Source organism: Bos javanicus, chromosome 7, assembly GCF_032452875.1.
Source record: "Bos javanicus breed banteng chromosome 7, ARS-OSU_banteng_1.0, whole genome shotgun sequence".
Lineage (NCBI taxonomy): Eukaryota > Metazoa > Chordata > Mammalia > Artiodactyla > Bovidae > Bos > Bos javanicus.
The window spans coordinates 79,684,840-79,706,370 of NC_083874.1; the positions used below are offsets into that span (position 1 = coordinate 79,684,840).

At 45.1% G+C, this 21,531-nt stretch overlaps 1 protein-coding gene across 3 annotated transcripts in view; it reads left to right on the forward strand.

Annotated features, from left to right (window-relative positions):
- Positions 1–21,531, forward strand: part of LOC133251611 (teneurin-2) — a 764,810-nt gene that overhangs the window by 555,523 nt on the left and 187,756 nt on the right. For all 3 annotated transcript variants that reach the window (XM_061424270.1, XM_061424271.1, XM_061424273.1), the window contains 2 exons: positions 6,523–6,718; positions 14,862–14,963. In XM_061424270.1, coding sequence (XP_061280254.1) covers positions 6,523–6,718; positions 14,862–14,963 — 298 coding nt within the window. The remainder of the gene's footprint in view (positions 1–6,522; positions 6,719–14,861; positions 14,964–21,531) is intronic.

Genomic DNA, 21,531 nt, shown 5'->3' on the forward strand with positions numbered 1-21,531 from the left:
GCCTGGCACATAGCAAGTGCCTAGAAAAAAAAAAAAAAAACTACTTCTTATTCTTGATGATTCTGTTTTCCTCTGCTACAAGAAGACATGTCATGAAAGAATCAGGAGTTGCACCTATGTGGATGTAGTCTCCTTGCTCCTTATGTCAGCAATCATGTTTGATTCTTCTCTATCTGCTCGATACTCACAATGGAGCCCAGCACGATGATTGTTACAGTCCTCAAATACAGGTGATGCTGTTTCCTGCCCGGAGGCTTGGGTCTTGTTCTCATAGCTGGGGGACAGACAACCCCGCAGTGCCCACACTGGGCCAGTCTGCACCTAGTGAAGCAACTTGGACACCGAAGACATGGAGCCTGCAAGTAGGAACTGAAAATGACAGGCGAGGCCACGTGGAGGGAAGGCAACCGCTCCCCAACCCTCCCAAGCACGGCCCACCGCTCTCATCCTTCCATGCTTCCTGGAGCATTCAGCCCTTTGAAGGAGAGAAAAGAAGCCGTGCAGAGCTTTAATGAGGAATCAGCCAGACGCACTTTGCCACGGGCCTGGCTGGAGGCAGAAAGAGATGCACAGGCCCCCAGGAGCGACCCGCCGCTGCCAATCGTCACTGGATGCCACCGCAGCCTCCACGCTCGTGTGGCTTCAAGCAGACCTCACTGACACATGCTGCTTCCCTGCAGTCCAACCACCTGCTGCACGTGCCTGGCTATCTAAGGCGGCATCAACATCAGACGTTGGAGGCTGGGGATATTGCCTGCGCGGAGCCAGGCACTGCAGGCTCTCCATGGGACAGGTCAGCGTTTGCCACTGCCCCCGTCTACATGGACCAGGAGCAAGCAGGTGGACCAGATAACAATAAACTTATTTGCCCACTCCCTGCCCTCTCCCAAGGTCCTGGCCCCAGTAGTAACTTCTTCCAGAAGGGCCATGAGTCTGTCTCTAACCTTGTCCTCTGTGGCAGGTGTGCGTTGGCATGGCTTCCAGAAGCATCTCTGAGCTGCGCAGTCGCTGCCTGTGGACGCACTCCCTCCAGGGAAAGTGAAAGGCCCCTCAGCTGTCTCCTCCAGGGCCCTGGGAAGCCACTAAGTTATCTTAATTACCATTCCTCCTGGGTCTCTGCCAAGAAGCAGGGGCGACTGACAGTCGGATCAGTCAAATATTTGCAGTGGATTCTTTGTTTGCCTCTAGAGCGCTCATGAAAGTTGCGTTTTCATGCCACTTTGGGGAATGACACATGACTCGGAAGCACAGCCCTCACATTTCATGCCAGCATGGGTTGTGTTTCAAAGGCCAAGGAGGAAAAAAGAACTTTAGTGGCGGGGTCGGGGGGCGGTTATTTCCGGTTATTGCACTGTCACCCTCTGGGTGACCTTATTGCCGGATCAAGAGAGATCAGCTGCCTTGGGAGACAGGCTTGCTCCTGCAGGCAGCTTATGCACTCCCACAGCCCCCAGTGGGACTGGGCCACGTGCTTTCTAATCCTCTTCCAGGGCTTCTGCAGATCTATCAGATAGGACGTGATAGGAAGCAACCTTCTTAGTCCTTCAAGCACAGCACGGTTTTCCGAGCAGCCCTGGATCCAGGATTGATCGTGATGGAGTTCTGTAACTGAGGAGGCACATGCCTCTGGTACAAAGCCTGAGTTCTCAGTCCCCAGCACTGGGGCATGAGACAGTGACTCTGGCCAGCGCCTAAGTCCTTGGCCTCCTTCTGGTATCAGCCAGGCTGCCAAGCAAGCTGGCCAGACTGCCGTCTAGGATTCCAGAGAGCAGAGGCTCTCCAGAACCAGATGGCCTCCGCACAAACCAGCTTCTTACTGCGCCCCTGCCCTTCCTGCCATGGAAAGCAGTCTCTGCCCTTGGCTGGCTTGATCCACCTTGTGTTTCTAGCCTCCAGCCCTCCCCAGGTTATAGCAGCCGTGAACAAGGCTGCGTGATGCTGCTTGGTACATGTTAACTAAAGAGGAGGGTAACTGTAGATTACACACCAGAGCACTTTTGAGAGTGAGAGAAGCAATAGGAGATGGGAACTAGGACACCCCTGGGCAAACAGAGGTAAATAGATAGCCTACACATAATAGGTGGAACTTAGCCAACAAAAGATGCTACATTCCTTCCCGGGTGATCCTCTCCTACCGCTCCTAAGGACAGAAAATTTGCTAACACTTACAGGCTTGCAGAGTGAACCAGGAAGGAAGAGAAGCAAGAAATCCTGAAGGCTATGCTGAAATAACAAATAAGCCTCAACATTTCTGTAGCTTACTTTTTCTCACGTACGCGTTGTATTTCGGCTTCTGTATACACCTCAGCATGCTCACCACCAGAGTTTTGTGTCCATCGTTCACCATGCATATGGCCCCTGTTACCCATTTTGTCTTCCCCGACCCCATTTCCTCTCTGGTAGCCACTACTGTGTTCTCTGCATCCATGGCCTAATTTAATAAGTGTTTACTGCTTGCTCGTGTCAGCATCTCCAGCTTCCCTCCAAATGCAAATCTAGGATCCAGGCCACTCCTATTTTGTGACTCCATCATCTTGGGCTTTAAGAGAACTCTGGTTCTCTCAGGGGACAGACAGGTAGGGGGAGCGAGCAAGTAGGAGATATAGCACAGAAGAGTCCAGAAGGAGAGTAGTCACAACAGCTTACGTTCCTTGATGGGAACACCGTCACATGCTTGCAAGTAATGGAAAGGAAGGAGACTCTGATACAGACAATGACCAGCCATCTCTACTACAGTGGTCACTAAGCACAGTGTCAAAGGAGAAAGAGAAGGAAGACGAGAAAGTCTGTAGGAAGGAAGTGTGCATTGGACACCGTCTCATCTCATTTAGAATTGAAAAGGTGAAGTCGTAATGGCCATCTGAAGTCACCTCTCAAATCTTGATGATCTCTGTGAATATACAGATTCCTTGGGCCACAGTGTCCGTCATATGCATGACCTACACTGTGAGGGACCTGACTGAGGCTCGCGGCCTCTAACTCTGCCCATGTATCTCCTACTCAAGAAAGCACACTAGAAGACAAGGAAGGGCAAGTGATTTATTATTAGAGGCAAAATCTTCTAACATTGCAAGTTAGTTTCCTGTCAATGGAATTCATTTGCAGATTCAGTATTTTATGTATTTGATATTTAACAAATATTTATTGATCATACTCAGCTCAAGATGAATTAGATTTAACAATGAATTATCATCAGGATAGCATAAACTTTCAAAGTATGCTTACCATATGCAGGGGTTTCCCTGATGGCTCAGACAGTATAGAATCTGCCTGCTATGCGGGAGATCCAGGTTCGATCCTTGGGTCAGAAAGATCTCCTGGAGAATGGAATGGCAACCCACTCCAGTGTTCTTGCCTGGAGAATCCCATGGACAGAGGAGCCTGGTGAGCTACAACAGTCCATGGGGTCACAAAGAGTCAAACACAACAGAGCAACTTTCACTTTCACAATATACAGACTACTTAGTATTCTAAGCACTTTACATACTTGCACTCGTTTAGTCCTTACAGCAGTATTATGCTGTATTATTATTATGTCTTGATATTTTGCCCATTTTAAAGATTAGGAGACCGAGGCATGGAGAATTGAGATGGCTTGTGCAAGTGTCATAGCAGGTAAGTGGCAGAGCATAGGTTCTAATCAAGCAGTCTAGTTCCAAAGTCCCCACTCTTAACCATTCTACCATGCAGGTGAAATCCCCGCCCTCCTGGAGTTTATGTTCTTCTGAGTAGACAGACAATAAGCAGAAAAACATTACAGTCATTTTCAAGGGTGATAAGTGCTTTGAAGGAAATAAAGCACAACAAAGAGATGCAAGACTGGGACACCTCAGACCCACACGTCCCAGTGCCGCAGGGTCACAGATTCTTCTTTAAATGAAAACTGCCCTCCTTGCTTCCGTGGAGAGAACTGAAGAGCCAGCCAAGACAGATGTCCCTTCTCTCTTCTGAAAAATGCCTTTCCCAGGGTCATTTGATTGGTTGTTGAACAGCGAGCACCACTGATGGTCCTAAGCCATTCCTGTGCCCCTGGGCTGGGCAGCCAGTTCAGAAAAAGATGACTGATGCCCAAATTAATAATGAGCAATGGTCCCACGCAAGTAATCACCTTCCCCGACCTGTTCCTCATGGGGGTGATAACTCGAATCCCAGGTGAAGTATATCCTTCTCACTTCGCCACCAAGGAAGCTACACTCATTCCTCTGGCTGACAGCAATTTGTAGACGTGGGTCTGGGTAGCCGGACATTTACTAGGTTGCTAAGGAACAAATGCCTTGGTTACAAGAGGCTCCAAAAGCAGTATCTGTTTGTCATATCCTTTTAGATCATTTATTTTATCCCATAAAGACAGCTGCGACCAATGAACTGTAGGATAGAGGGAAGCTAAATATGAACATTTGTTTCCTGAGAGATGGAGGAAATTTCTACTTCCTATACAACATCCCTCCCCAGGCCCCCAGACACAAAAACGAAAACCATGTGCTTTCCTCCACAACCCTTACAACTTACAAGTAAGTTGTTCAGAGTCACAAAGTATTTCATGAAATGGTTATTTTTTTCAGGCACGGCCCTAAGCATTATCTCATGTTATCCTTGCAACATCCCCAAAAGGTGTGGGTATTATTCCCTAGCATGAAAACCAGGAAAGGGGTTCAAGAATCACCTAACTTCAAATGGGTAGCAAACGGCAGAGTCAGAATTCAAACCCAGGTTTATCTGACAGTAAAACCTCTGTCCCTAAGATTATAGACTCTTTTGTTTTCACTGATCATGTTTCAGGTGGGAAAAGTGGCAATTCTGCTGATGGGGAGGTCCCATTAGTGGATTTCCTAGCCTTTCATTCTGTGAAGTTTGTGGAAATCTATGAAACCCTTTTCATGGCTTGAAAGTGGTGAGAGAGAGGTCCGTCCCACAGTGATGATTTTTATCTGCTAAAGACCTACACTTTGAATGTTCTCTGGAAGTCACCATGCACATGACTTTCCTGTGCAGTGATTTTGCATGAGTTCAAGATGATTCCTTTTCTACTGGGGTCTTATTGATTTTTTACTTGTCAACAATTAAGGAGACATGGCCACCTTCCTGGCCTTTTCCTTCATCCTTTCTGTCCAGCCCAGGTCAAGCCTTGTCCTTTCTTCCCTGAAAATGGTCCTCCAAAATCGTCCCCTTTTCTCTTTCACTATACCTAATCACGATGTTTGTCACTTCATGATTGGGTTTCTACAATGGCTTGGTAACTGGTCTTCCTGCTTCTTTCCATTCCCTCCTCTAGGACATCTCATAGGCTGCCTGCAAATGAACCTTAGAACATTCCTCTCATCATGTCAGTCACTGCTTACGTGTCTTCTGTGGCTCCGACCCGCCCACCCCAGGATTTCACCATTCCCTCGGACAGGCCCCCTTGGAGGACAATTGCTCTCCCATTCCCCCCACCCATTCCTAGAAGCCTTCACCCTCCACTCTGTCTCCCACTGATTACTTTCAGTTCTGAGCCTGTTTTCCATTGAAACAGAGTTTCATAGTTGATTGCTGGTAAGGGCCCAGGCATTGCACCTAAACAGATCTCGGTCCAAATTTTGCTTGCCCAGTTGGTCACTGGGTGACTTTGGGTATGTTTGCTGGACTTCTCGGAGTCTGTTTTCTTATTTGTAAAATAAGATACAAATAGGACCTGTCTTAGAGGGGTTTTGGAAGAACTGAATTAAATGATGGTGATAATAATGGTGGTCATGATAGCTCACAAGTACTTTGTGCTCTGATCGTATATCTATATGATCTTGTTGTTGACAACAACCTATAACATAAGCACGGCTATTTTCAGTTTTGAGATGGGAAAACTGAGGCACAGATGGGTGACAGCAATAAGTTCTAGTTTCCCTCTCAGGTAGTCTGGATCCTCCGCCCTCTTTCTTAGCACAGTATCAACCAGGGAATTTTTGTGGAAACTAATGCCCATGGCATTAATATGCCTCTGGTCAATAATGTGTTAACACCTCTGCTATAACTACTTTGATTAACTACTCTCCCACCTTCCCTTAGTAAATGATCAGTCAAGGGTATCTGGTATCTGCTAACATAGGTTAGTAATTCCTTACCTGAAACTCTTGGGGGTGCCAGATGCATTTTGGAATTCAGAATTGGGGGAATTATTTTAAAAAGTTACACTTGGCATATGCTACATATTATGCAACACCCTATTGAGGAATAGAGCAAAAACTCACCCCCCTTCCCCTCTCCCTCTCTGTCACACATACACACTCAAAAGAAAGAAAACATAAAAGCAGAAAAGATATTGCGGTCTATAGTCATAAAACTATTAGCAATAATTATAAGCACAATACCTGGTGACTGTTATTATTACAACTTTCATGACTCTTGTTTTACTTGTGACAAAATGAGTTTACAGTAAAATGTCCTCAGAAGTGTCTCTCAGTTAACTAGTGGGGCGGGAAGGGAGGGTGCTGGTCATGGGAGCAGGTGTGCACCCTAGGTCACACGTAGCACGCTCTCTTCTTTTCCCAGTACGACTTCATGGAGCGCCTGGATGGGAAGGAGAAGTGGAGCGTGGTCGAGTCGCCCAGGGAACGCCGGAGCATACAAACGCTGGTTCAGAACGAAGCCGTGTTTGTCCAGTACCTGGATGTGGGCCTGTGGCACCTGGCCTTCTACAATGATGGCAAAGACAAAGAGATGGTTTCCTTCAACACTGTGGTCTTAGGTAGGTACGGGATCTCTGAGGTGCTGTGTCACCAAAGAAAGCATGGAAGTGTCTGGCTTCTCTGCTGAAGGCACACCTTCCAAGGTGGTTCTACTATGCAGAGGGCCAACCAGCATCCTTAATTTAGGGTTCATAGTTTCATCCACCTAAAACTAGCCCTGATTAAAATACTATTGCTACTAATTCATGAAAAAGCCACTGTGAGTCCCAAGGATTGAGTTGCAATGAGGAACTTGGATCCAACCACCTGGCTCAAGCTCTGGCCACACGGAGTAGGCAAATCATTGGACTTTTGTCAGCCCCAGTTCTCCTGTGGTAAAATAGAACTAAAAAATCCCACCTCATACTATGAAATTAAATAAAATAAAGTATAAGTTATAAATCACTAAACGTATAGTAGATCCAGTAAATACTGACCATTCATACCAGCTCACAATTTCTCTCAAAAACCAAGGAAAGTCCAAACTTAAAAAAAATTTTTTTTAAACCTGAAAAATAAGGGTGTAACCATAGAAGGACAGACTTCCCTGGTGGCACAGTGGTAAAGAATCCACCTGCAACGCAGGAGACTCATGAGACGTGGGTTCCATCTCTGGGTTGGGAAGATCCCCTGAAGGAGGGCATGGCAACCTGCTCCAGTACTCTTGCCTGAGAATCCCATGGACAGAGGAACCTGGTGGGCTACAGTCCATGGGGTTGCAGAGTCAGACATGATTGAAGCAACTGAGCAATAAGAAGGAAATCATATCTTTGTTCTCAGATTGGTAAATCTCCAAAAGCTTTACTTAAGCACTTGTCATGTGGGGCATATTTTAACACAACTTTTTAGTAGCTATTGAGGAAAAGCTAAGATTTTTTCCAAAAGTTCCCCTTATAAGTCAAATAACCCCTAAAAGGGCCATTTGAGAATATTTCATGAGTTGTCCAAAAGCAAATCCTAAGAATTTTAGCATTCATAGCACCTATAAATATTTTCATTGCATTTACTTTGTCATTTGGTTTTAATCGTCTGCTAATGATGATAACTGATCCTGGGCAGAACCTCTCTGAATCATGGCAGATTGTTAGACCCATTTCACAGATGAATAAACTGAGGTTCAGAAAACTGAGTCCCTCAAGGTCCCAGGATGTATAAATGATGGAGACAACATGGACTTCCAGGGATTATTCATTGCCTTTCTACAGCACCATGTTGTCCCAGCAGCATTCAGCCATAGACCTCATGGTTCTCTAGAAACCTGGAGAAGATGGTTGATCTAGGATTAAATCCTGCCTTTTCTTTCCCACATCTGACCTGGGAGGGTCACTTGCCTTCCCAAGCCTCAGTTTCATCATTTGTGGGCAAGTAATGACCATGTCCTTGGAGGGAAGGATGATGTACCATCTCTTATGGAACCTGTCTGGAATGGAGCTGGTAATCACTCATGAGAGCTGATGACTTTTTAAGAGCACGTCTTGTGCAGCTGTTTTTCTCTTAACTTCATGTTAAGAACTTCCCTACTGGTTTCATGGATTGCTCTTAGGATTTCCCTGATCCTTGAAAAAGATATATAAGCCAACCTAAAATCCAGGTGGCAGCCATAGCTGCCAAAATCAGTATTTGGTATTTACCATAGACATGCGAAGAGTTGACTCATTGGAAAAGACTCTGATGCTGGGAGGGATTGGGGGCAGGAAGAGAAGGGGATGACAGAGGATGAGATGGCTGGATGGCATCACTGACTCGATGGACATGAGTCTCAGTGAACTCCGGGAGTTGGTGATGGACAGGGAGGCCTGGCGTGCTGCGATTCATGGGGTCTCAAAGAGTCGGACACGACTGAGTGACTGATCTGATCTGATAGCACTGAAGTTAATGCTTATTCCTCTGCTAAGAAAAGATGGGCCCTAACAGGGCAAGCCAAATGCTCTAAAGCAGTACTTGGCATGCCAGAGCCCATGGACCAAATCTGGCCCACTGCCTATTTTTATAAATAAAGTTTTATTGGACCACAGCCACATTCATCTGTTGTCACATTGCGGCAGCTATAACAGGAGAGTGGAATGGTTGCAGCAGAGACAGTTTGACCCACAAAGTCTAAATATTTACTGTCACTTGACAGAAAAAGTTTGCCAAGCACTGCTCTACACTAATGGCATAAACTTTGTAACAGGAAAGTCACTGGAGAAATCTTCCAATAGTTAGGGAAAATTTCCAAGAGCATATTATGTACCAGTGAGGAAAAAAATCTAAAAGGATAAAAACCAGAACACAAAAGAAAGACACTGGCAATACATTTGGACCTAGTTTGAGATGTTAAGATAAAAAAAACAATCTTTTGCATAAGAATATGATGAGAAATGTGGAGAAGGCAATGGTACCCCACTCCAGTACTCTTGCCTGGAAAATCCCATGGATGGAGGAGCCTGGTAGGCTGCAGTCCATGGGGTCACACAGAGTCGGACACAACTAAAGCAATTTAGCAGTAGCAGCAGCATGATGAGAAATGATGTCTTTTCAGTTCCCTGTGTGGGTTTATTAAAATTTTTTTTAAATCATATTTTTAAAATATTTTTATTGGAATAGTGTTGATTTACAATGCTGGGTTAGTTTCAGGTATACAGCAAGGGGAATTCGTTATACATATACATACATTCACTCTTTTTAGATTCTTTTCCTATATTGACCATTATAGAATGTCGAGTAGCATTCCCTGTGCTCTACAGTAGGTCTTTATCTATTTTATGTACAGTAATGTGTACATGTCAGTCCCAATCTTCAAATTTATCCCTCCCCCATTTACCCTCTGACAACCACAAATTTATTTTCTACATCTGTAACTCTTTTTCTGTTTTGTAAATAAGTTCATTTGCACCATTTTTTAGATTCCACATGTAAGCCATGTCATATATTTGTCTTTCTCTGTCTGACTTACTTCACTCAGTATGACAATCTCTAGATCCATCCATTTGCTTCGTGTTTAAAACTCAGAGGCTTCATACACACACCTCACGCACAGTAGCTGGCTTAGCTGGAGTCTACAAAGACCCAGTGGAATGGATAATAGCAAAACCAGTAACAGCAGCACATCTATAGAGAGTTGTCCATGTTCCAGGTCCCGTGGACTTGGCCCTTTTGGGGACCAGATCAGTCAACCCATAGAGTAGTTATAAGAGGTCAGGATTACCAATATTTTGTTTTCCAGTTGAGGAAGCCCAAGCTCAGAGAAGTTAACCTAAGGTCTCACATAGCTAGTAAGAAGTGGAGTCAGAATCAGCTCTCCAGAGCCTGTGTTCTTAACCACTGAATTGCTTTGGATTGTAGCCAGCTAAAACCCTCTTCCCTTCCACGCAGCAAGTTGTCTGGGGGCCATGTTATCTAATAATGGCTTCTGCCCTCCATCACCTTTATCCACATGGACACAGATGGAGGTGGTGAGATGCCCTTTCCCCTGAGCCATTACCCTCACTTCTCTGTCGGAGCTGGGAATAGCAATTCTACCCGGAGGATTTCTCTTGTCTGGACATAGCTCAAAGAGAAAGTCAAAGGTAATCGGCCTAATAGTTGGGCAGACATCTTGATAGAGCAATGATAGTAATTGGCCTGAAATGTAGGGAAAAGAACAGTGTTTTATTTGGTTCAGGGATTCTCCCACACATATCTATTATCAGACCATTCGCCGTCAAGAGCAGCCTGGAGCGCCGAAAGCCCCTGTGATATGAAACAGAAGGAAGGACGTTAGACGGGTGTCAACCAGCCATCACGCTAAATATACCTTTGACTCAGGGAAGTCTTCCGATGTGTTTTGGAGAGAAGCAGCCTGCTTTCAGAAATGAGTTTCATCTCAGGGGACTATGGAGTGGCATTCTTGAAGTGTGGTGCACATTTCAGGGGGGCTGGCCTCCGCTTGAGTAAAAATCCCATTTCCTGGTCTTTCATCACCCGCCTTGTTTCCTCAAGAAAACTTCAACCAGGATGACAAAAAGGAAAACTGATAAGATTTCAAGAGTAATATTTAAATTGAGTGTTGAAAAAAGGTGATTGAGGGAAGTAGGTTCCTTCAATATTTCGGCAGTATCACATAATTGTTGCTTTCCTCAAAAACTGTAGAAATGCTTCCAAGATAAGACCTGGGGGAAATTGAATGAAAAGTACTCCTCATTGCAATTTTTGCTTATTCTGGATTCTCCTCTCCTCTGAGATGTGTGTGCATACACACACATGTATACACACAAACACTTGAGTAACTCTTTACCAAGGATCTGCTGCTGCTGCTGCGTCACTTCAGTCGTGTCCAACTCTGTGTGACCCCATAGACGGCAGGCCACCAGGCTTCCCGTCCCTGGGATTCTCCAGGCAAGAACACTGGAGTGGGTTGCCATTTCCTTCTCCATTGCATGAAAGTGAAAAGTGAAAGTGAAGTTGCTCAGTCATGTCCGACTCTAGCGACCCCATGGACTACAGCCTACCAGGCTCCTCCATCCCTGGGATTCTCCAGGCAAGAACACTGGAGTGGGTTGCCATTTCCTTCTCCATTGCATGAAAGTGAAAAGTGAAAGTGAAGTCGCTCAGTCGTGTCCGACTCTAGCGACCCCATGGACTACAGCCTACCAGGCTCCTCCATCCATGGGATTTTCCAGGCAAGAGTACTGGAGTGGGGTGCCATTGCCTTCTCTGTTCCAAGGATCCACTATGTGCCAAACATTGAAAATACCTCAGTAAACAGTTCAAATCTGGTCTCTTCCTCATAGAGCTTGATGAGAGGAGACAGATAGGTAAAAAGGCAATTATAGGAGCTAGGGGAGGATAATGGAAAGGGTACAAAACCCAGGTTGAGGGAAATAGATTTTGTTGTTTAGTCACTGAGTCCTGCCCAACTCTTTGTGACCCCATGGACTATAACCCTCCAGCCTCCTCTGTCCATTGAATTCTTCAGGCAGAAATACTAGAATGAGTAGCCATTCCCTTCTCCAGGGGATCTTCCAGACCCAGGGATTGAACCTGCGTCTCCTGCATAGACAGGTGGATTCTTTACTGCTGAGCCACCAGGGAAGCCCAGAGAAGGAAGATTAGATAGAAGCTAAATGTTTTCTAAACTGAGACTTAAAGATAAATACGTCAACTAAAGAGCAAGGAGTTTGTGCAAAATCCTTGGTCGTTTTCCTTGGGACTGTGATGGTTAAGAGCTTCCTATCCTCGCTGCTCTGAGGATGCTCGGTTGGAGAACAGGGAGCTTTGGCCTGAGCCATGTCAGTTTCCACCAAACCATTCCCAGACCAAGCTGCTCAGTGAGACTCAAGCTCCACTTTGCTGTCCGGGTGACTTCTGAAAATGCAAGCTGGATGATGTCATTTCTATTTTGAAAACTTTTCATTTGTTCCCGTTGGTCTCAGAATACAATCTAACTCATCCACATGGCCTCTGGGGCCTTGGAGGATCTAGGTTTCCCCAGCTCCACCTTATGTCACTCTCTTCCTTCTTTCTACCCTCCAGCCACATGGGATTCACCTATGCTCTTTTCCAACACGGTGCCTTTGCATATCTTCCTCCTGTCTGGAGTACTTTTGTCTTGCTCTTCACTTGGCTTTTCCAGTTCACCCTTATATGTCACCTGCATGGAATAGTGAGGCCCTCCCTGGCCATCCTCTCTAAGTAGCTTCCTCCTCTTACTCCCTTTCACAGTATCCCATTCTTTTCAAAGCACATATCATGATTTGTGCAGGGCGGGGCAGGGGAGGGGGTTTGCACCATGCTGCACGGCATGTGGCACCTTACTTCCCTGACCAGGAGTCAAATCCCTGTCCCTGCATTGCGAGCACATAGTCTTAATCACCGCATGGCCAAGAGAGTCCACGTACCACAATTTTTACTGTATTTGATGATTTTTTTAACCTGTATTCTCTATAACAGTGGAAGTTCTGTGAGGACGAGACTATGTCTTTCCTAGTCACCACTGTATTCAACAGTGCCTTGTAGGGTGCCTTGTATCATTCTCCAGGCAAGAATACTGGAGTGGGTAGCCATTCCCTTCTCCAAGGGATCTTTCTGACCTAGGGCTCAAACTTGGGTCTCTCACATTGCACGAAAATCCTTTACCATCTGAGCCACCAGGGACACCTCATTATGTATAACAGATGCTCAAATAATAAAGTAAACCCCCCTTTCAAGGACTGTGGCAGGTCTGAGATCTCACCCTAATTGTAAGCTAACATATTATTAGCCAGCCACAGCGTCATCAATGTTATCCGAAGAGGGGGTGCTCCTGGGTAAGAGACAACAGGCTTTATTCCTCAGAGCAACGTAATTTCGAGAATACCAGCCTATGTGCAAGTTTCCCAAACACCAATTCCCACAGGGCAACACAGACAGGGCCAGGTGACAGCTGCACAGGCCGTGGGTTACATTATGTACAACTCTTCATTTACTATACTCCAGTCTCCACATGGGCAGTGAGCCTGCTCTTGCTTTTCTCCAGAGGGAGACATTCTCTTTATTCTACTGGACAGTAACTAAACCTGGCCTTTGCTCTGAAGATAGATGCTATATCTCCTAAGGCTGTTCACTGTACAGACAGCCTTTCAAAAGATAGTCCAGAGCTAAGGCAGTCGGTGCCTCTGCTCATAAAACATTCAGAAACACACGAGACCCATGGCAAGTTATCTCCTACCATCGTGTGAAATTGCTGGCTTTTGACCTGCCAAAGCAGCTACCTCTTATGATTCAACCTAATGCTTTTTGAATGAAAGAAGGAAAGGGACAATGAGTAGATGAAACATGAAACAAATTGATAGCCACTTGGATGCTTCTCAGCCCACCTTTATAGAGCCAACTTCAAGGATTTGATTCTGCAGTGATAATTGTTGGACACTAAAGAAATTGGCTTGGGAATTCCCTGGAGGTCCAGTGGTTAGGACTCTGCACTTTCACTGCTGAGGGAACGGGTTCACTCCCTGGTCCGGGGACTAAGATCCACAAGCCACGCAGCGCAGCCAAAAACAAAAAAAAAGAAGAAGGAAAGAAATCGGCTTGATACTGATTTTGGAAAACACAGATAGACTTCTCGAATTCTCCTACTGCCAGAAACCAACCACAGCCTGATTCTAGAAGATGAGAGCTGAGAAGTGCAACTATAGAAAGAAAGCATGGTTTGGTTTTTCAGTCCAGAGTGGAAATAAATGGGAAATTCAGTTTAAAGGAAGGCCTTACCGTTCCATTAGGGACAATTAGACTTCATAGTCTCACGCACATCACTAAGCCAATGTCCCTAGCTCTCCACGGACTGTGTCATGTCATCTTTGGGGCACAGTGGCTTTTCATCATCTTAGTAATTTAGAACCTGAAAGTCTAAATGTGTTTATTTGAATGTAAGGCGAAATGAGGATAATAATAATCATAATTTTAAAAGAATACATCTACTGCTGTGCAGACCCAAATCAACATGAAAAAGTTCCAAAATGATCCCTTTGAAGGCATTTCTTGAGAGTACACATAGCAAAGTAAATCATGAAATAAGATGGCTATACAGGTGAGAACAAGGGTGAACTAATTGATTTTCACAAAAAAAAAAAAATCTGCAAAAAGCTAGGCATAAAAGGACTTTTGTACCACCCCAAACCTACTACTTAATGAATCCCCAAATCATGCCAAAATTGATCAGTCTTAGGTATTTAGACTTTCTTTCTTTAATGCAGGGGATTTTTTTACTCTGCGAACCTGAGATCAGGAGCACCTCTGTCATTTGGAGAATCATTCTCTATACTTGAGGCTAAAAGCTGATATCTCAAACCAAATCTCATATTGATAGGGTGATATTGGGGACAGGCTGAGGCTTACAGTGTTTCAATCTTGCCAGCATAGAACACTGCAATTTTTAAATTCAGATAAGTAGTTTCTTTTGAAAAAGCAAAAAATGCAATAGTACTATACTCAAATTCCTGCCTGGGCTAATCCCATGGAGAGCAGTGGTTACAGCCATGCATTGTCCAAGCTGCCCTAGTCCCCACCCATCCCTGTTCTCCTACCTCGCCCACTTCTCCTTACCAGTCCCCAGTAGGCATCCGAGGTTACTGCCACTGCTCCTGAAAAACAGTAGGTGGCTGGCTACTAAACTGCTTCACCAGCAAGCAGAGAAAGAAGTAATTGTTCACGTTCTCTCTTTTTCAGATTCAGTGCAGGACTGTCCACGTAACTGCCACGGGAATGGCGAATGTGTGTCCGGGCTGTGTCACTGCTTCCCAGGGTTTCTAGGAGCAGACTGCGCTAAAGGTACTTACCACCACTTCCCTGCGACGATTGGAAAATAGAAAAGAGACTTCTCAATGGGGCTGGGAGAGGGAGCACCAAGGTTGCCTCCCCAGCAAATTCCACTGGGATATCTTGTAAGCCGGTGCAAGCTGTGCATCCTACCACTTTGGTAAAGAGGAGACTTTGATATATGACAATTGGCCAATATACCTATAAGAGCAGGGCAGTTATCCTTGGCATTGAGGTGTGCTGAGAAGAAAGATTTGCTAAAAATGAGATGGTTAGATTTCCTGTAAAAGCAGAAGTGAATTACCATCACTCCTTTCTTATAATCATTAACTTCTGTGTAATGGAAGATTAAGCATCTCAGGGTTAGTAAATTTCATTCATTCTGGCCAGCTACGCTCTTAATCTAGGAAGTGCTATTTATCTTGGTGGAATCGGTTTTAAATTGTATTATTAATTTATCTACACTGCTTTGCACAGAATGACGGGGGCCCTGGGATTCTTGGGGGAAAGGTAATAGAAGAAAGAAAATGACTCTCACAAAAATAGGGGACTTATGGCTCATATCTAGCTAACAGGAGACCTTGAGTTTGACCTTCAAGTGATGGTATCACAGGCAAGTGCAGTGGAGAGCTGAGCTTCTCACACTTTTTAGACATGGTTCATGCATGCATACACACACACACACACACACACAAGTATTTGTTCATGATAAATACAGGTATAAAATTAAATTGAGACTTTCATAAAACAACACTTCATGTTTCTTTTCTATTCTGTCCTATTTCACTTTAAAAAATGAAATATACTAACTACACTGACTCCCCACCCACCAGTGAGTGGGTCTGAAAAACAGCAATAGAGAGCTTCCAAGCCTTTGTTCAGGAGTCAGGCCTTCCTGGGTTCCAGCCCCATTCAGGATCTCTGTGGCCTTTAGCAAGTGACCTAACATTTCTGAATCTTGGTTTCTTCCTCTGGAAAACTAGGGAATTTCTTCCTGAATTCATTGTGAGGATGGAATGAGAGAATGTACCCCCAAGCTCTTAGCAGAACACTTTGGGAGCCCTTGGAGGCTTTAGTTTTACCATCTTTTATTTACACATGTCATAGTATGTTTATTTATATATCTGTATACTATTTTCATCCCTTTATGTGCTCCTCTTCAAAAGACCATGCTGCCTTGATATTCTAAGAGAGAGGCAATCATTAATAAAGCCACTCTGTAAATGCTAAATAGTACCACCCTCACCACAATGGCTTGGGAAAATTGTATGGTATTTCAAATATTCACAGTATTTCAAAGATTTGCAATTCCCATATCCTTCCGAATGCTGATTGATAAATGAACAGGACTGTGGTTTGGTTGCACCTGTGTGAGATTCATTGCTAAATGACACTACTACATTCATATCCTTAACCACAGGATCATGTCAAAGATTTAGTAAACCTGTCAGATGCAAAAGAAAAAGAGAGCAGGGATCCACCAAACCAGACCATTCTCTCGGCCGCTTTTCTCCTTACCACACTATGCCCAAGGGCACGTGGACACATCCCCCAAGTAGACAGCAGAGCCTAGCGCTCCTTGGCTCCAGTTCTGATGGGCTTTGATGGAGGGAGGTAGATGACACCTGCCTCGCGGTGCCGAGCACTTTTCCTGAGCAAAGGCTTTAAAGTAGGGAAAACCTCAATAGCGTCTGAATGGCTTTTCTTGCATAATCTAATTTTCCTGGGAGTGAAGGCATTAATGAGAGAAAGGACAGAATAGTCCTTTTCTGTATGGCTGCAAACGGGCTGAACACTCTGCTGCATGGCCTGTGAGCTGTAAATGTATATTAACACTGACACACTTCGATGTATTATTAATCCTAAAACCGTGTGTGCTCCGGCTGCACATCCAGGGACCGGCCTTTCAGCCCTAAGTACCCCAGCCATTTAAGAACTCTTCGCTCTCCATCCATTTGCAGATGAGCGCCCATTCTACATTATGGATCTGTAATGGGGTGTGCATTTAGCTGCTTAAAAGGCCTCTCGGTGTGTGTTTTGCATTCACCACCTGTACTGCGGGCCGGGCGGCATGCTCTGACTGTGCATTAGTCGGGGTATATAATTGATCCTCGCGAAACAAATATCGAGTGGCTGTTAAGAGTAGTTCCTCTGGCATACTCAGAAGCCGTTCCTGAAATCGGCCTCTGAACTTGTTGTATATTTTAATTCAGCTGTTGATGCCTACAGTGGGCAAAATTGAAGTGTTTAGAGACGAAAATTGCTTTCTCTTTGTTTCCTCACTTATTCTTGGGTAAGTTGGCTTAAGAATGTTAGGACTAAGCTTTTGCCTCTTGGCCCTGAAGATATTAATTCCTTAGTATTTTTTGAAATGGGCACAATTTAGCTATTTCATTAACAAGGACAGTGTTTAGAAACACCCTAATCCCTCATTTCTCACACTTTGCTCTTTCATGTACCACCTTCATGATTTTTGTCAAATTCATGGGGCATCAGAATTTTTATTTCCTTAATATATTTCTTTAAGTTTACCCATTAGGTTTACATAGGTGAACTTCTTTTAAAAGGAACAATGTCAAAATGAAAAGTTAGAAAAGAAACCTGGAATCTGTTGCAATAAATAGGAAAGGTTAATGCTGCCTTTGGGCTTCCCTGGTGGTTCAGACAGTAAAGAATCCACCTGCAGTGCAGGAGACCCGGATTTGATCCCTGGATCAGGAAGATCCCCTGAAGAAGGGAATGGCACCCCACTCCAGTACTCTTACCTGGAGAATTCCATGGACAGGGGAGCCTGGCAAGCTACAGTCCATAGGGTCACAAAGAGTCAGACATGAGTGAGTGACTAACACTAACAAACAATCAGTGCTGCCTTTAAATCTATTGAGAAAGAAATATTTTCTTTTTTTAAATTTTGTTGACATATAATTGATTTCCAATATTGTATTAGTTTCTGGTATACAGCAGAGTGATTCAGTTATGCACATATCTATTCTTGTTCATCGGAGAAGGCAATGGCACCCCACTCCAGTACTCTTGCCTGGAAAATCCCACGGACGGAGGAGCCTGGTAGGCTGCAGTCCATGGGGTCACTAGAGTCAGACACGACTGAGCGACTTCACTTTCACTTTTTCACTTTCATGCATTGGAGAAGGAAATGGCAACCCACTCCAGTGTTCTTGCCTGGAGAATCCAGGGACGGGGGAGCCTGGTGGGCTGCCGTCTATGGGGTCGCAGAGAGTCAGACATGACTGAAGCGACTTAGCAGCAGCGGTAGCAGCATTCTTGTTCATATTCTTTTCCATTATGGCTTATCGCAGGATATTGACTGCAGTTGCTGTGCTGCACAGTAGGGCCCTGTTGTCCATCCATCCTGTGTATGATAGTTTGCATCTGCTAATGCTCCAGATGCTTGCATCTGCTAAACTCCTGCTCCAGCCCTGCCCCTCCTCCCACTTGGCAACCACCAGCCTGTTCTTTATGTCTGTGAGCCTCTTTCTGTTTTGTAGATATGTTCACTTGTGTCCTGTTTTAGATTCCACATGTAAGTGATATCATATGGTATTTGTCTTTCTTACAATCTCTTCACATAGTTCATCAGTGTTGCTGCAGAATGCATTATTTCATTCTTTGTTATGGCTGAGTGATACTCCATTGTATGTAGGTACCACATCTTCTTTGTTCATTCTTCTGTTGATGGACAGGTTGTCTCCATGTCTTGGCTGTTGTATATAGTGCTGCTATGAGCATAGAGGTGCATGCATCTTTTCAAATTGTAGTTTTGTCCAGGTATATCCCCAGGAGTGGGATTGCTGGATCATATAGCAACTCTGTTTCTAGTTTTTTGAGGAACCTCTGTACTCTTTTCCATAGTGGTTGTACCAATTTATATTCCATGAACAGTGTAGGAGAGTCCCCTTTAATCCACACCTTCCCCAGCATTTGTTATTTGTTGAGTCTACAGTGTAGACTTTTCAGAGATGGCCATTCTGACTGGTGTGAGGTGGCACCTCATTGTCATTTTGTTTTGCATTCAAGTACGGAATCTTTTCCCTGCTCTGAGCAGTCAAGCCAAGTCAGCTTCTCAGACATTCATTTCACACCTGCTGCTGCTGCTGCTAAGTCACTTCAGTCGTGTCCGACTCTGTGCGACCCCATAGACGGCGGCCCACCAGGCTCCCCCGTCCCTGGGATTCTCCAGGCAAGAACACTGGAGTGGGTTGCCATTTCCTTCTCCAATGCAGGAAAGGGAAAAGTGAAAGTGAAGTCGCTCAGTCGTGTCCAACTCTTCGTGACCCCATGGACTGCAGCCTACCAGGCTCCTCCGTGCATGGGATTTTCCAGGCAAGAGTACTGGAGTGGGGTGCCATTGCCTTCTCCATCATTTCACACCAGTGATCCCCAAATTGGATCCTACTGTATAGCACGTGTGAGCCAGCCTGGCTTCTAGAGAAATTCAAGCCTTGAACATCTCAAGTCCTAAGTTTAGGGTCCTGAAAATAATGCAATTCACTGCTTACACAAGAGGTAGGTGATAAAGTGGGAAACTTGGTAAAAATAGGCGCACAGGTTCAACTCTACCAGCTTCAAGTGGGTAAGCTTAATGATTAGTGCCTGATTTACTTGGGGTCTGTTAAGCCTCCATTTCAAATAGTTTCTTTTTTTTCATAACCACCAATAGTTATTAAGTATTAAAGATATACCAGGCTTTGTATAAAGTACTTAATGCATACAGTCTTATCCATTCTCATATCAGCAATGTGAGATAAATCCTATTCTAACCACCCTCCCCAATATGTTAAGCTTTTTTTATTAATATTAAAATCATTTTTGTCTTGCAGACAGATTGCATAAATAGTACACAGAGTTCCCAGGGTTCATTCAGCTTCCCCTGATGTCAACGTTTTAAATTACCAAAGTTCAGTTGGTGAAACCAGGAAATTAACATGGATCGATGCTATTGACTAAGTTACAGACTTGTTTCTAATTTTGCCCCTTTTTTCTGGTCCAGATCTCACTTTGTGTTCAGTTGTCATGTCTCTTTAGTGCCCTCCAGTCTACAAGGGCTCCTCAGTCTTTTTTTTTTTTTTTTCCATGACCTTGAGTGTGTTTTGCAGAGTACTAGTGAGGCATTTCTTAGCTAGCCTCTAGATGTGGGTTTGTCTGATGTTTTCTCATGATTAGATTGAAGTTCTACAGGGACTTGCCTGGCAGTCCAGTGGTTAAGACCTGTGCTTCCACTGCAGGGGGCACAGGTTCGATCCTGGTTGGGGAACTAAGATCCCATGTGCCGTGCAGTGCAGCAAAAAAAAAAGATTGAGGTTACATAAGATGCTGTGCCTTTCTCAGTGAATTCTATCAAAGATGCACTTCTGGTCTTTGATAAGAAAAGATTCAAATATGGTTCTGTGTGAGGGGGTGTGTGCTTGTGGGTGTGAGCATGTGTATACCTGCCCCTCACCCCTCACACATAAGGCGGAGATGGTAGGGTGGCTCGATCCCATTGGTCCTGTGCAATCTGTTGGTGACGATGACAAATTGCCACTCATGGACAACTTTTGAGCCTAAGAAACTCCTAGGTGTTAGCAGGGAGAGCTCTGGAGCAGACAGGGTGAGTAATCGTGCTAGCCAGTGCAGAGGAGAGAGACAGCCAGTCCCGGGGCTCCTGCCACCCTGAACGGAGCATGCCATCTCCCGGCTGCAGCCCACGATCATGTCCTTTCTTTCTTGATAAATGTCTTTAAGAGAACCTGAGCCCAGGTCCTCCTCCATCACAAACTCACATTCCCCTTTGTTCCTGCACTGCCAGCTGTGCTCAGTATGCCTCAGGTCTGCCAGTTTCTGTATTGCAGGCAGCCAGCAGACTCAGGCTCTCCTGCCAGGAGGAGAATTTGCCACATTAGCGGACGAGATTCCCATCACATCCAAGTGGCCAGGTGTGCGTCCAAGTGACAGAAACGCGGGTTTGCTCTCCTGACCTGGCGCAGCGCCTCTTGTGCCCTCAGATATGCAGTGCGGACGGCAGCTCCTTGTCTCCTGATAAACCTGCCAGTCTGCATCAGGCACTCAAAGACATCCTCGCAGTGAGTGAAGAAAGCAGTCGGCATGAACTGCAGGGCAGTCATGCCACAATCCGCCGCCGAACTGGGGGCTCCGAGGGGCTAGAAGTTCAAGTGGAACTGACCCTCACCCCCAGAAGAACGTATGAGGGTTCTAACACCTCGATCCAAATCAGTTCAGGGGACCAAACTTATTTGTGCATCCAGCAAGTGCCTATCATGTGCTCGCTGTGAGCCAGGCACTGCACTAAGTACCAGGCATAAGGTAACAAGCGAGAGTGCCAGCACGTGCCTTCTGGGAGCTTCCCGTCTGATGGATGCACATGATAAGGACATAGGAAATGTAAGCCTAAGTCCGGCGTGCTGGGATGTGGATGCTGAATGCTATGGATGTCATTAAGGAGAAGATAAGAAAGTTCATGAAGCAATAAAGTGTGGATCTATGAAGAGTCAACTCGTTTCAAGGAATGTGGAAAAAATTCCATGGCGGAAGAGTACAGTTGCCGGGGTCCAGCCCCGGTGGA